General features: G+C 40.7%; 1 protein-coding gene across 2 annotated transcripts in view; it reads right to left on the minus strand.

Annotated features, from left to right (window-relative positions):
• Nucleotides 1-17,121, minus strand: part of LOC126291908 (uncharacterized) — a 61,367-nt gene that overhangs the window by 26,161 nt on the left and 18,085 nt on the right. For both annotated transcript variants that reach the window (XM_049985641.1, XM_049985640.1), the window contains exon 3: nucleotides 5,361-5,506. In XM_049985641.1, the coding sequence (XP_049841598.1) occupies nucleotides 5,361-5,506 (146 nt within the window). The remainder of the gene's footprint in view (nucleotides 1-5,360; nucleotides 5,507-17,121) is intronic.

Genomic DNA, 17,121 nt, shown 5'->3' on the forward strand with positions numbered 1-17,121 from the left:
CTGTACAAGATTACGAATCTGTCTGGGGAAGGAGAAATTATTTTATTCTTTCTAGTCTGATTTATAAATGTAGTATATTAAAATTGATTTTCTTTGAATAATTATTTTCTGCTTTTTAGTACAGCATGTGTAAAATTTTTCAATTGATTTCAAACATTTTTATGAGATTACAATAGAGACATTACGCAAATTACAGGTTTATTTCTATTTTTCTTCATGAGTCAACCAACACTAGCTTCCTCCTATTTATATCTCCCAAAAAGACCAAGAAAGTAAAAATTATAATGATTCAAGAATACAGTGGCTTAACTCCAATGGTTGTTCTTGCAGACCAACATGGCATTAGTGCACAAATTACCCTCTGCCATGCATCAGATAAAGATGTGGGTTAATATTGAGCTGTTCTGAGCTATGTTCAAAGTTTCAAGTCTCTAGCTCATTGGGAAATGACAGTGGTAACTTTCCCTCCATGCAAGCTTTGCCACTTGCTTAGAAGAACAGCTCCACACTCACAGAGGTCTTTCTCTTTTGGCCCGTATTTAGTACTGTACCGGCATAGCTGCTCCGGCCCCTGTCCAGATCAGTAGCCACTGAACTGCAGTGTCATTTTTCTCACTGGCTGCTCAGTAATGACACCAATAGTCAGGCTCTGCACAATATTATGATTTTTACGGTTTTTCCTCTCGCCAATATCTTTCCCATACCTATTACTGTTAAAGCCTATCTTGTTATAATCATGTAGCTTGTTCATACAACAGCCTCCTCTACTAAGCTTACTTTTGTCTTACAATCCGAATTCCACCCAAAATTTTGATATCTTTGCCGCTGTTCATGGCAATGAGTCTGTGTGTCCATATATTCTTTTCAATGATTTCGCACACCTCTGGGAATTGGTATATGCAAGGACGTCGTTTTTCGTCAACATCTAGCAGAATTAGTACATAACATTACACATTTAACTGTTATCAAGAAAATATCTTATTGACAAATTGTCTGTTTTTCCATTTATCTAACATAAACAACATATATTATACAAAAATTGTTTTGTACCAACTGACCTTCAACCACAGCTACACAAGTACCATTTTAATGGAGCATGCTAGAGCTCATGGTGCATTGAGCCTCACACAGAATTGCAGAGATTTACCAGTATCTGTGACACACTGTATATCATAATACACTATTAAACGCTATTAATTATCATGCTGACAATTTTGAACTCCCCGTCCAAATACAGGAGTTAAATAAAGGTAATGCTGCTTCAGTCATCATTTTGTGGGTTATTCATTACAACACCAATTTGAAATCACTATTGTTTTACGTAAAATCAAAATTTACATTTTAGTAATATCGCTCAAGATATTAGACATTTCCAGTACACTTAAAACTGGCGCATTATCTAAGACCAATAATGACCTTCCAGCAGTGTGAAAAATATATGGAAACAATGTAGGTGCCACAAAAAGCTCATTCCCTGTGATAATCAAAAATTCAGGACCATGTTTACTTTTACTCATGCTTTGAAAACACTTTTGTATCACTTGCTGGTGGATTTACACTGAACAAATTGGTTTCATTTAAATATGCGAAGCTGACTTGACAGCATGTTCTATGAAAAACGCATGGGAAATGGCCTAATTGTGGTGTTCATCACAAAGAGCAATGCTCTCTTGCAAAGTTAAGAGTTAGTATTCTGCTTTTTCTTCAAAATGGATGTGGGCTGCTGTTGTTGTTGGGAGATGGAGAGGCTTGCATAGAATGGAGCAGCATGGAGAGCTGCATCAAACCAGTCTTTAGATTGGCGATCACAATTAGTATATACTAATAATTAAAAACCACCAAACAATGGAAATTTGACAAACCCCCAATCAATGGAAAATTTGATACAGACCACAGAAAGAAAGTGCTGATTAGCAGATAGCCACCTCGTGGGGTGGGGGGGGGAAGACTACTAGATATTATTAGTTATTGGACTAAGTCCTTTACCAGATGTAGGGAAAAAAAAGGTTGACAACTGGGTTTTCTCTTTTGATGCTAGTCAATTGTCAGGATGGGCATTACTACAGAGGGCATTTGATTCTAAAGCATTATGTCAGGGTGAAAAACACTAAATAAATTACTTTTTCTCTCTTAACATGTGGGCAGGGTGAGTTCTTCCTTGGCTCGGGTATGAGGTAGAATGAAACATCATTCTTATATAAGATAACTTTTATTGAAAGTTTCATACAACGGTTTCCTTACTGGATTGTTCTGGCTGGGAGAGCAGCAGCTGTGTCGTTTGCGAAGCCTTCTGCTGCAGCAGCGGCGGCGTCTGATTACGCTTGGCGGTGTGTATCTCGTGTCACCATCTCGCCCAGTTGACTGGAGACGTGCAGCGCAAGGTGGTCTATTTAATTATTGAGAATGAAGTTGTGAATCGGATGGTGATACCTTGGATGCAGTGTCCCAATGTTTCTCTTCTCTATGCGGCCACATGTGTCAGTGTCGTGCATCGGCCAGCAGAGCGGCGCGGCGGGGGAAGGTCAGTGTCCCGGACTCGAACAACGGACTCCAGCTTGTCAGTCTTCGGCTGACAGATCTTCATCACCAGCTCACAGGTGACTGCTGATGTGAGGTCATCTCCTTCCCGTCCTCATGAGTCACCCGGGTACACAAAAATCAGTCTTTAAATACCTACTAGCTTCTGTCTTCTGGCAGCGAGGCTGCTGCTTGCTATTCCACTACAGCGGCGGACTTGGTGCTTCTGTGTACGATGTAGTCTGTTCCTGCATGACAGTCTTCAGCACCAAAACTGAACTGAAATCTACTCTGTCGGGCCGACTGCGTCTCGCGTATTTATTTACTTCAGTTCACAGTCATTGCCTCTTCTTTCATGTTGAAAAGCTTCTCGAAGAATCTTCTTAATGTCGGTCATTGGCTCTTGGAATGTAGGCAAGGGTCTGTGAACATATGTAACAATTGAGAAACACGTGAGCCGGTCGGGCAATGCCCTGATGGCTGAATCGACAGCTTCCGCTTTGTGGGGAGGGCGATGGCTCCTCCTGAACGTGCTGACTTGCAAGTGGTCATTGCCTCTTCTGCTCTGCCCGCTGTTTGCCTGTGTGTAATTCTTCAAAACTGAACTAAGTTTTTCATTTATTTTCTAATTTCTACTTCACTTCGCATTGATTTCACTAATTTATTTACCTATCTTAAGTACCACTCAACAATATGGAATCGCCAAAAGCTCAACATGTTACTATGCCTTGGAAAATCACAGGCATTCAAAACAGCTTCCAGTCATCTCAGAACAGATAAATATAGGTCCTGCGTCATTTTAAAGGAAATCTTATACCATTCTTCGTGTAAACTGTGGCAATTTCACGTAATGATGGTGGAGGTGGATAACGTACACCCATCCTTCTCTCCAAGGTCAACATCAAAGGATCAGTAATACTGAGATCTGGTGACTATGGTGGTCCGGGGTAACGCGACAATTCACCCTTTGCTCACAAAACCACTCCTGGGCCATGCAAGCTCTGGTAACACCGGCCCTGTTGTAACATAATCTTCAGTAGTAATGGAATCTTGGAGAGTAGCCACTGAGCCCATGGAATGTTGTGGTATGGCTGCCCAAACTGTCACCAAATCCCGGCCATGTATTTACTCCTAGAACATATACTTGTGCAGAAGCTGGAAACAATGTGAAATAAGACTCTTGCCACCAAACGACATTCATCCATTGCTCCTTAGTACAGTTCTATGGCTTCAGCACCATTTTTTCCTGTTAGTATTTTCATCAATGATGAGTGGTTTTGGAATTCCGGCTCTAACTGCAATTTCCTGCTTACGGAGCTCCCTTCGTGTTTTTTGGTGGTGACAAGGGTTCGTGAGCAGGACACTCAAATCTGTTCATGAGTGTGACACTCAAATCTGTAGCCACTTTTGCAGCTGTTGTCCTCTTATTTTTCATAATAATCCTCTTCAATGAGCATCTGTCCCGATCAGTCAACAGACACTTTCTTCCTTGTTGTGATTTAGTGGATGATGATCTTCCAGTTCACCTGCACGTGTTCTACATGTACGACACAGTGCCTCAGGAAACACCAAATAATTAGGCTTCCTCGGTTACACCACACGAGCGCCAACAATTTACCTTTGTTCGAATTCACTTAGCTCCAACATAATTCACTTGCAACTACACAGAACACTGTACTGATCACAACTGACACCTGCAAGATATTCAGGACACTGTACAGGTCAGCGACTGTATCTGATGTGAGTGACAATATTTTCTGGGGTGGATAGTGGGGCACAGAAAAGGTGTTTTGCATAAAAGGTAGCACAGTATACTTAGGGGAAGATGCTAGTTTTGCCTGTGTGAGTACACAGGAATGTGGTGGGACAGGATATGGCTGCTAGGTGCAGCATCAGCAAGCTATGCTGAGAGGAGGGGGAAGAGATTAGATAACTGGAAACGTGTCATGCATGGGATACAAGGCACGCAGGTGTATGAATGGAGTGGGAGCAGGAAAGAGGATAGGCAGATGGTGGACAGGAACTAGTGAAGGTTGAGCCAGGGCAGGTACAAGAACAAACAATACGTTCCAGGGAGAGTTCTCACTTGCATTTTTCAAAAAAGCTGATATGCCAGGAAGAATCCAGAAGGCACAGGCTTTGAAGCAGTTGTCCTAGTTAAGCACACAGTGTTGGTTGGCATGTTTGGCAACTGGGTGATCCAGCTGCCTTTTGGCCACAGCCCTATTCCCTACAGCCTTCTATCCTACCAGTGCACCTGCCTAATCCTTTTCTGTTCTCCCCCTTCCCCAACCTCTCCCCATCCCACCTGGAGCACAGGTTCCTAATGCAGCATCTAGGCACCCCCCCCAATCTTGTTGCCACCATGTCCGTGTTCACTCTGAGAGGCAGCATACCCCCTTCCCCATCATATACCTCATCTGTACCCCAACTGCCCACCCCAGCATAGATCACTGTTCATCTAAGACACAGTCATGCTTTAGTGTCCAGGGATGACAGTGGTCGTGTGTGTGTGTGTGTGTGTGTGTGTGTGTGTGTGTGTGTGTGTGTGTGTGTTTTGTTCAGTAGTTAACAATATTTAGCAGTCTCTTTTCGATGTACAGTCTGCCAATAGACACCTATTCTATATGGTGAGCAGCAATACATCCTTTTCATATTGTTTTTATTTACAGATTATGATACATAAAAATTTTGTAAACTTTTCCTGGGTAAAAATTAGCATCTTAATCACAATTTTTCTCTGTCATTCAGAATCAGACTTGTGAATTAATGGGAGTGAATGTAACTAAATGGAACACACATGCAACCACACAATGAGTTCCAAAATGAAGTAACATCCATACCTTCATAGTCAGACTGCAACCTGTTCAGCACAGCCTTTCTGAAGCCTTCCAGTTCTGTCCCAGTCAGCCTGGCCAGAACAGCTCCGCCAACTCTTCCAAAGTTACGGTCTCGTATGCTAATGTTGTATATCGTGTCCACAACCTCTCTGAAACAAGGAAAACAATTAGCTGAAAAAAAAAATCAGAAAGAAAAAAAGCACTATATTGTGCACCTCAAGTATTTCAATGTGTACCTAAAAAACAGATGGGTAGTGAACACAAAATACCCAGTTTCTGATAGAGGCCAGCTTGAGTGTGTGTAAATGATCATTGGGAGACCAATCTGGACCAGGCAACCCAACGTGACTGTAGCCCAATGTAGGACTCAGTGTGCCCTTCGAAGCGTACCTTACTAAACACACTGAAAATTCAGCTTAAATTCTGTCCACAGCAGGAGAGGATTACCAATTTCTATATCACAGTACACAACAAAATCATTTCTGTACCTAGAAAAGTCTCTAAAACATTGTTACCATCACACACAACTGACCCTGCATCACAAAATGAAAAATAGTGCACATAGAACTAAGGAATCTTTTTGGCAAAGACAATTCACCAAACAGCTACAATTTTTTCTTGAGTCTTATTTGCAGTCTGGTTTTGGAAAGTTACTTTCCATTCTAAATGGTAGTAATTAAACATTTCATAGCACACACAATTCTCCATGTCCATTTCTGCACAGTAGTTTGTCTTTTCTTAGAGCATTGTGGCAGCTTCAGTTTAAATGAGCCTCAAGACTGCATAGTAGTTGTCAGTGAGCATATGAATCCATTTGCACCACAGAATACGAGTAGATACTGTACATCCAAATGCCACAACTTCATAAAACATTGAGTCTAACAATGAGTATCCATAACAGCAAACAGTTTGTAATATATGTAATACAGCACAACTTTCACTGTGTAATAACTACAAGCAGTTCATAGTGGGAGTTTGTTACCTGGACGTCTATCTCCATGCTAGCTTCCAACTGTGGATTTCTGGGAACTGTCTCGATACTGTGGCACATTGCAGCAAGTGTCTCTCTTTTTTAATAGTAGAACCCAGCATTTCCCGGACAATGATTTTCTTTGGATGCCAAGATATTATCAGCAGCCTCACTCAAAGGATTCGTCATGTTGTGCCTCAGGGAAGTATGATACAACTGGTCTTGTTTCCTATATACATAAACAGTCTGACGCATAGGGTGATTAGCAATTTATGACCATTTTCTGATGACACTACAGTGTATGGAAAATGACTGTAGAGGGATACAGGATGACTTCGATAGAACTGGTGAGTGTCAGCTTGATATAAATGTGGATAAAATCAAATTCACAAGGATGAGTATAAGAAACAATCCTATAATGTTCAAATGCAGTATTAGGGTTGCGCTGCTTGACATAATTGTGTCAATCGCATATCACGGAGCAACACTTCAAAGCAACATGAAGTGGAACGTCTACATAAAGTCTGATGTTGGGAAGGGGAATGGCTGACTTTAGCTTATTGAGAGAATTCTTCAAAAGGCAAATGGTCAAAATCAGTTCCTTGGGAAAATCCTAGGAAAGTTAACTGATGTATAAAGGAAACCATATACAGAGCATTTGTACGACTCGTTCTGGAGTGCTGCTTGAATGGATGGGATACCCACCAAGTTAGATTAAAGGAATTCAGAGGCATGCTGGTAAACTAGGTTTGAACTACGCATGATTATTACAGAAATGCTACGTGAACTCAAATGGGAATTTGTGGAGGGAGAAAGATATAACACACAAACACACACACAAAATTACGAGCTTTTGCAACCGGCAGTTGCTTCGTCAGGAAAGAGGGAAGAAGGAAAGACGAAAGGATGTGGGTTTTAAGGGAGAGGGTAAGGAGCCATTCCAATCCCGGGAGCGGAAAGACTTACCTTAGGGGGAAAAAAGGATAGGTATACACTCGCACGCGCGCACCCCCCCCCCCCCCCCACACACACACACATATATACGTGTGTGTGTGTGTGTGTGTGTGTGTGTGTGTGTGTGTGTGTGTGTGCGCGCGCGCGCGCGAGTATATACCTATCCTGTTTTCCCCCTTTCCCCCTAAGGTAAGTCTTTCTGTTCCCGGGATTGGAATGGCTCCTTACCCTCTCCTTTAAAACCCACATCCTTTCATCTTTCCTTCTCCTTCTCTCTTTCCTGACGAAGCAACCGCCGGTTGCGAAAGCTCGTAATTTTGTGTGTGTGTTATTTTATTGTGCCTGTCAACCGGCACTTTCCCGCTTGATAAGTCTTGAAACTTTGTTTTTAATATATTTTTCCCATGTGGAAATTTCTTTCTATTGGTTTTGCCCAAGGACTATGCTGCCGAGGCACATCCTAGTGTACCTGATGATGTGGATCTGCCCTCACTCACAAAAGGGTGCACGGTGGGTGGCAACACATTTGCATCACTCGAGGCACAGGGTGCAGGTGGAGACTGTGCATCTCACCCTACCTGTGTGTCCTGTGAGTGAACATGTGGCCATTCCTTCAGCAAGATCCGAGCAAACATTTGTGGGAAGGGGGTTACTAGTTATCAGGAGCTCCAATGTTAGATGTGTTATGGAACCTCTTTGGAAAATAAAAATAGCATTCAGGACTGGAAAGACAGCTGATGAGCACTCAGCATGACTGCTGAGGGTGCTTATTTGAGATGTGGAGGCAGCTCTCAAGCGCACAGGGTGCAGTTGTCTGCAAGTTGGGGCTTACGTTGGTATTGATGACACTGTCACATGGATTGTGTGGCTATCCTCAGTTCATACAGGTGGCTGGTGGTGGTGGTGGTGGTGGTGGTGGTGGTGGTGGTGGCGTGGCAGCGGGGGTAGTGGTGGTGAAGGATGCTGGCCTTGCGCACAATCAGAACATGCAATTTGCAACATTGCTCCCAGAGTTGATCAGGGTCCTTTGGTTTGGAGCCAAGTGGAGGGTCTCTGCCAAGAGGTTGGCAACTCTGTGACAGTCTTGGCTAGTGACAGTATTGGCTCCAGATTTCTAGACCTGCATTATCGGGTAGGGATTTGTAAGACTTCCTTTGATAGGTCAGCGGCGCACTACACAAAGGAAGGAGCTACTTGGGTAACAGAGTACTTGTGGAGTGCACATGTCGGTATTTAGGCGTAGTCTGAGGTACTCTGATAAGTGCTCGCCAGTCGATACCCAGGAAGTAAAGTCCGGCCACATTCAGAGTACACACACTTTAACTGTAATAATTTTAGCAGTAAATTGTCTAAGTATTCTTAATAAAGTTCCCAAATTTACTGCCCTCCAAGAAAGTTCTCACCCTCATATTAGGCTTGAGACTGAGAGCTGGTTGAACCCAGAAGTAGAACGCTCTGAGAAATTTACACAGGATGTGGAGCATTCATGGCAGTTGACAAACATATTTAGGTCAAAGTTGAGCACGGCAGTGAAGTTATACGGCCACATACGAGGGTAATCCTAAAAGTAAGGTCTCTTATATTTTTATAAGGACATAGACCTGTTTATTTCTACAATGGTTTACACAGTTTACAGCTTGAAAATTTAGCTATTTTTCAACATAATCACCATTTCTGTCAATGCATTTCTGTCGACACTGTGGCAGTTTTTGTATGCCCATGTCATACCAGCTTGCCGCCATGCTGTTCAGAAAGTTATGAACCTCTTCTTTCACCTCGCTGTCGGAGATGAATCGCTTTCCGGCCAAATGTTCTTTTAACCTACGGAACTGGGTGCCAAGTCAGGACTAGAGGGTGGGTGGGCGATTATGTTCCACTGAAAATGTTGCAGGAAAGCAATCGTTTGCAATGAGCATTGTCATGGAGAATGTGTATGTCCTTGCTCAACATTCCTCTTCTCTGGTTCTGAATTGTCCGTTTGAGTTTTTTTCAGAGTCTTACAGTACCTGTCAGCATTAACTGTGGTCCCAGCGATTCAGCTCCGACAACAAGGTGAAAGATGAGGTTCATAACTTTCTGAACAGCATGGTGGGGAGCTAGTATGACATGGGCATACAATAACTGCCACAGAATCTGCAAAAATGCATAAACAGAAATGGTGATTATGTCGAAAAGTAGCTAAATGTTCAAGCTGTAAACTGATGTAAACCATTAGTTAGTTTGTTAGTTAGTTATATTACTTGTTCCATGGATCATGAACACGATTCTTTCGTAATGATGTGGAACATGTCAAAGTACAAAAGATTCATTTATCCCAAATAATCTTTGTTAGTCTTATGTACGGTACAATTGTTAATACTTACTGTATTTCTTTAGCCTATGTCTAAAAATTCATCTATGGAGTAGAAGGAGTTGTCATTCAGGAATTCCCTTAACTTACTTTTGAATGCCGATTGATTGTCTGTCAGACTTGTTGGCAAGTGATCAAAAATCTTTGTGGCAGTATAATTCACCCCCTTTTGTGCCAATGTCAAATTCAATGAACGGTAGTGAAGGTCACCCTGTCTCCTAGTATTGTAGCTGTGGACTGTGCTATTAATTCTGAAGTGATCTGGGTTACTAACAACAAATTTCATTAGGCTGTATATATATTGTGAAGCTACTGGCAATATCCCTAATTCTTTAAATAATTGTCTACAAGATGATCTTGGATGAGCCCCATTGTAGAAATAAACAGGTCTATGTGCTTATAAAAAATAGGAGACCTTACTTTTGGAATTACCCTCATATAACAGGCTAGGGAAACCGAATTAACTGTTGGATAATTTTACTGACCACCCAGCTCTGCTGTGATAGCTGTAGAGTCATTAACAGAAAGTCTATGGTCAGTAGAACATAAGTACCTAGATCATGCAGAACCAATTAAAGGCGATAACATAGTGAATATAGACTGGGAGATAGATGGATTCACTGTAGGTGGTGGGGTGGACACAAGAGACAGTATTGGGAACTACTTATGAACACGTTTTTTGAAAATGTGTCTTGAGCAGCCAGTTCACATGGAAATATCTTAAATATTGTAGCTACAAATACGCCGGACTTCATAAACAGTGTCAGTATAGAGGCGGGGATTAGTTATGTGCTTATAGAACTATTGTTCTGAAAGTTTAAATCAGTGAAGAAGGCTAGGAGTGTTTCTGCTAGAAAGAGCAGAGAAGCAGTTGTCAGCATTTCACTTGGACAGTGAACTGATATCATTTAGTTTCAGTAAAATAGAGACACACGAATTATAGGCAAAATTTAAACAGACTATAAGTCATGGTATGGAGAACTGTGTGCCTGGTAAGAGGATTAAGGACATAAAATGGTGGGTACCATGGTTTAATACAGAAATTCGGAAAATGCTGAGGAAGCAAAAGGTTTTGCACTCTCGGTTCAAAAGAGAATCTGCAAATGACTAAAGGCAAAGATTAGTAGAGTGTCATGTCTAAGGTCTATGCACAAAGCATACAACACATGTCATACCTGACTGAACGATCTGGCCGAGAACACGAGAAAATTCTGGTCCTATGTAAAATAATTAAGGAGGTCTTACACCTCCAGTCAGTCAGTCATTGACAAATCTGGTGTGGCAACTGAAGATAGCAGAATGAAACCCTGAGTTCTAAATTCCATGTTTGAGATATCGTGTACACTGGAGAATCATACAAACAGCGCATCGTTTGACCACTGAACAGACTCTCATGTTGACGCCACAGTAATAAGCATTCCTGGCTTAGAGAAACAACTGAAAGAGTTTAAAACACATAAGTCACCAGGTTTGAATGAAATCCCAATCCAGTTTTACGAATAGTACTCTACAGCATTGGCCCCTTACTTAGCTCACATTAATCGTGAATATCTCATCTGCTGCTAAGTCCCAAGTAATTGGAAAAAAAGCGCAGGCAACTCTGGTATATAAGAAGGATAAAAGAATGGAACTGCAAAATTACAGGTCAATATTCCTAACATCAGTTTGCTGCAGAATCCTTTAACATATTCTCAGCTCGAATATACTAAATTTTCTTGACACCAAGAAGCTTATATCCATGAATTGACTATGGATGGAGGGCAGAGGCAAACTCATTATTTCTAGATGTCTGGCAAGCATTTGACATGGTACCCCAGTGCTGACTGTTAACAGAGGTACGAGTATGTAGAGTAGGTTCCCAGACATGTGAGTGGTTCAAAGACTTCTTAAGTATTAGAACTCAGTATGTTGTCCTCAACTACAAGTGTTCATCTGAGACAAGGGTATCAACAAGAACACCAGGAAAGTGTGATAGGACTGCTATTATTTTCTACACACACAGTGATCTGGCAGACATGGTGGGCAACAATTTGTAGTTGTTTGCTGATGATACTGTGGTGTACAGTAATGTGTTGAAGTTGAGTGACCGTAGGAGTATACAAGATGAACAAGATGAATGACAGCTAACTCAAAATGTAGAAAAATGTAAGTTAATGTGGATGAGTGGGAAAAACAAACCCATAATGTTCTGATGCAGTGGTAGTAATGTCCTGCTTAACACAGTCATGTTGTTTAAATATCTGGATGTAACACTGCAAAGCAATACGAAACAGAATTGGCTTATGAGGACTGTGGTAGGACAGGCGAATGGTTGACTTCAATTTATTGGGAGAATTTTGGGAAAGTGTTGTTCATCTGTAAAGAAGCCCACATACAAGATATTGGTGTGACCTATTTTTGAGTACTGCTGGAGTCTTTGGGATCTGTACCAGGTCAGATTAAAGAAAGACATCGAAGCACTTCAGAGGCAGTCTTCTAAATTTGTTACCAGTAGATTCGAACAACACACAAGTCTTACACAGATGCTTCAGGAAGTCAAATGGGAATCACTGTAGGAAAGGCAATATTCTTTTTGAAAACACAACTGAGAAAATGTAGAGAACAGGAATTTGAAGCTGACTGTAAAACGATTCTACTGGCATCAGCATACATTTCGCACAAGGTTCACATAGATAAGATATGAGAAATTATGGCTCGTACTCAGACACATAAACAGTTGTTCTTTCTCACTTTATTTGCGAGTGGAACAGGAAAGAAAATTATTGTTATTATTATTGTTGTTGTTGTTGATGTTGTTGTTGTTGTTAGTAGTAGAAGTAGTAGTAGTAGTAGTAGTAGCAAGAAGACAAGATAAGAAGAATAAGGGCTCCTATGGAAGCATAAAGATAGTCATTTTTCCCTAACTACAGACATTAGTGGAACACGAAACAGAATGACTAATAGTAGTACAATGTACTCTCCTCCATGAACTGTATAATAGTTTAGGGAGTACATATGCAGATATACTTCTGTAAGTATTGTAAGTGCCAATTACGACGAGTGTTGATTTACTCAAGTTTATGATTATGGAAATCGCTTCACACACACACACACACACACACACACACACAAACACACACACGTCTTAACTGGTTGTCGCTATACTTACAGAACAGTCAATGTATAATTTGACTTGCTCCTCATCCCTGAAGTCTCTTCTTCATTGTGAGACTTATGGAACACAATAATCTGTGATTCAGTGTGGAGTAGGTGGAAGTGAAGCCAAGCGTGGGGTAAAAATGTGCACCTAGTTTTTGCAGTGACCACCACTGATTCAGGAGCTGACCATGAAAGTTCATCACTCAACATGTCACTCCAGAGATGAGAAAATGAGGTAAGTTTGTTTTTTATTACTTGTATGTAACTTCTCATATGTATTATTTGAACACTGTACAATGCAGAATTGCTAAAGAAGAAACAAAAAATTACATGCCGCATTCAAGCTTCACTTGTGTGTGGAACTCTCATTGTTCCACTTGATCCCCAAAATCAACATGGCTTATTTTTCAGAAAATGGCAAAATAGGGCAAATCCCTACAGGTGTTTTGGGATAAATGCCCCAGCTCTTAAATTCCAGCAATTTGCCCCACCCAAACCAAAACTGTCATTTTTATTAACATTTACACTTAGAATGTGTTTTGTGCAACTTATTCTCTTTTAACAGGTAACCAGTAGTAAACACCTACCCACAAAGTTTTAAGTTGCGGAGAAATTTTAACTTTTTATTTAAAATTCGTAATTATTTCAATTCAGTTTTTTTATATTATATTAATTTTAATTTTTTATACATTTCTGTTTTATTTTATGGTCTGGATTCTAAAAATAGAGAAACAGAATTTAGAGCTCAATGAACTGCACAAATTAATTGCAGCAAACTCCTATTTGTAAGGCAGCCATTCAAATTGGCTTTCACAAGAGTACACTAAAGGGCCAATTGAAGGAAGAGGTAGGCTTCAAACCTGGGAGGATTTTGAGCAAGCTTTACACAGATCAAGAGAAGGCACTGGTGAGTCACTGAATTGCTCTGAACTGTAGATATCTTTAGTCTCACTCTGAAATCTAAGGCTTTTTTTTTAAGTAAATTTGTAGAGAAAACAAAATAATTACTAATTTTGTGTTCAATCTTAACATGCTGGTACAAAGTTTAACCATGAATTTACGAAGAGGGATAGGCTGCATCTGTGAGTTCCATGAAAAACCAGCATTGCTAGTGCCAAGGGTTTTAATACTGTTCACTTTAATCAGTACTGTGATATTTTGGGGTTCTACCTTGAAAACATACAACCAAATACATAAGGTGAACACCTAAAACTTGCACTGCAAATATTTTGAAAATGGAAAATGCTATCAAAGTGTGGTTTTCACAGAATGAATTAATAGTCACATATTCGTAACAATCATCACATTTTAATAACACTTAGAAAGTGTATTTATGTCCAAACATACGCTTTCTTAAATGGAACAATGCCTATTGACATTAACAAACTAAAAGTAGGGTAAGCTAGAATGTCAGTAATGTTTGTAGCAGGATTCTAGTGCAATTTGTTCACCAGATATCATATTTTGAAAAGTTTCCACACTGGAACTTTTACAAAATCTGTAGTAGCACACACTAAAGAACGCCACAAGTGCGTACACTAGTTATGTGGAATCTGGCCAGATAACTATCACAGGTTCTGTTCAAAATGACCACCAGCAGCGCCAATAAATGCTTCCGGTCTGGTACGGAATGACTGCTGCATACTTGCTAGCCTTTCATTGGAGACGTCTGAGCACGCTGCGGTAATATTTCATTGCATTTCATTAGGTGCAGTTGGTATGTTCTTGTAGACAATGTCTTTCAGCTCTCCTCACAAAAAAGTCTACAGGCATCATATCCCAAGACCAGTCCGACCAAGGTGCAGGTCCTCTGCGTCTAATCCAACGATTAGGAAACAATTAATGGAGCCATGCTGTAGTACTTCATGCACTGTGGGTTGGACAGCCATGACATTGGTACCACACATTCCTCCTACTCTGCAGAGGAATGTCTTCTAGCGTAGATGGAAGATGGTCTGTTAAGGGGCTGTGATACTCCAGGGTGTATACGGGGACAAGGAAAAAAAATTCCCGGATTTCTCCCGGATATCCCATTTAAAAATATGCTTTCTCCCGGGCGAAAATACACTTTTTATGTGCTAAGTGACAGTAGGTCTTCCGTAGATTTTCCCTTGGAACTATAAAACTTATCAATCCTTCGAATGGTTAACGTTTTATATAATCGCGTAGAACTTCCCGGAAAAAAAAGAAAAGACAGGGCAAAGAAGTTTTGGAGACTTTTAATAAAAAAAAAAAAGGAGAGAAGTTTTGGAAAGACCTTTGATTTGCAGCAACATATATGCTGCATATTTTCGTATTATGAAAGTATAAATTCAAATTGCACCAAACACAGCGCATTAGTTTCTGGAGCGTTGAAACTGAGGCTGTGATGTCCTTTCGTAAGCGAGTCATATCCCAAGGCACGAGATCTCGTCAGCCGATGAAAGCAGCTATTCAGAACATAGGACACGTGTTATAGTCAGCCAATAGCAAGCTCACTGGTTGCATAGCGCGAACACATAAAAGTTAATGGTTACATTAATGTACACAGTACCGTATATCTACAAAGAAAGCTAAGCTTTCACATATAATATTAGTCTCTAAGATTAACACGCTACAACAGAAGCTAAGCTTTCACACGTAATATTGATCTTTTTTGTGTGTGTTATACTTTAAGACACATCACACAAATGTGCTAGTAAATTTAAAATTATGACATAAATGTCTCGGCTCAAAATTCTTGTAAGTGGCTGGTCCTCAAACTGTTCAGTTTCGAACGCTCTGTGATTTAGATATCCATCGCACTTTCTCACACGTAACATAATTCATTTTGCGTAAAAAAAAAAATTACTTTGAAAGTAACGCTTTTCTAACCACCGTTCGCAATACTATCTGTCAGAAATGGGTTCGATTTACCAGTTGCCAGAGAGTGCCAGAAAACAGGCATTATTGTGCGTGCATGACCGAGCGAGGTGGCGGAGTGGTTAGACATTGGACTCACATTCGGGAGGACGATGGTTCAATCCCGCGTCCGGCCATCCTGATTTAGGTTTTCCGTGATTTCCCTAAATCTCTCCAGGCAAATGCCAGGATGGTTCCTTTCAAAGGGCTTGGCCGACTTCTTTCCCCGTCCTTCCCTAATCCGATGAGACCAATGACCTCGCTGTCTGGTCTCCTTCCCCGAAACTACCAACCAACCATTATTGTGCGTGTGCAACTGCAGTGGTGTAGGCAGCCAGTATGTTCGTGTGTATAAATCACTAAGAGAGCTTACGTTACACCATAAAAGAGACAGGGCATCAGAGGATACTCCAAAGACATAGGAATTTCGTAAACCATACTAACATGCATAATTCGACTTGAAGTGCAAATTGGCTTTTTCCAGATTCACAATGAAGTAGGTCCCATCTGATATTAAGCTTTTTCAGTGTGGTTTTTGGGATGAACATTTTCTTGGAGTACCAGTACTCTACGATCTCACTTTTGGTTCTTTATTATGTCATAATGCCATATATGGCAGAAGATGATACCGTGCACTTGAAATTCAGGGAACAGTTGGAACTAGCCCATACTGTAGAATGAAACACGATTGCCTCGGCGGAAAGATTAATAAAGCCAAATTTCTTTGGTAAACTTGCAAAAACAACTTCACTATTCTGCAAGGCGATTAATGCTTGACTGCAACTAACTTGGAAATAAAATAAAATCAGAAAACTGAAATTAATAATATATTTTTCCCCTCCGTAATTATACGAATGTATTTTGATTCACTTGATTGCTCCCGGCCACAGAAATCCGTTTTGTTTTCATTTGACGTGGGAGCTGTACACGAAGAGAAGCAGCGAAATCACTTAACGTAAACTCGGGCTACGTGGAGATTAACCCTCTCCCCACTACAACTCTGTGCAAGCGTCAATCTGGCAGCTAGGGCGCGCGAGAAATTTTTTTCTCGTTTGCATCTGGCTGCTTGCTGCTACTACCGATAAGATAAAAGCCAAACTTCAAGTATTGGGAGAAGGTACTGCTTATACGGAAGTCAAATGCGCATGTGCAACAGACCGCTGGCAATTGGTCAACCAAACCTAATGTGAACAGTTGTGACATCATGCTCATAGCAAGCAGTTTATTGTTACGAAGAATTAGAGCATGCGCCCTACAGCCTTCGACATATTTTTGCTATTTGCAGATGCTTGTGCGTGCACGATTTTTTGTTGTTGTAAATTGCACATTTCCTTTGCCACTAAAGTTTTATTTTTTTCCCTCTCGTTTAAATTTTATTGCTGCTGTATCATTCTCAAGTAGCAGGATACAGTAACATTCTTTGCTAGAGAATCAATTCTGCAGTCAAAATTACAAAAATTTAACTGAAAGCT

The sequence above is a fragment of the Schistocerca gregaria genome, chromosome 9, assembly GCF_023897955.1.
Source record: "Schistocerca gregaria isolate iqSchGreg1 chromosome 9, iqSchGreg1.2, whole genome shotgun sequence".
NCBI lineage: Eukaryota > Metazoa > Arthropoda > Insecta > Orthoptera > Acrididae > Schistocerca > Schistocerca gregaria.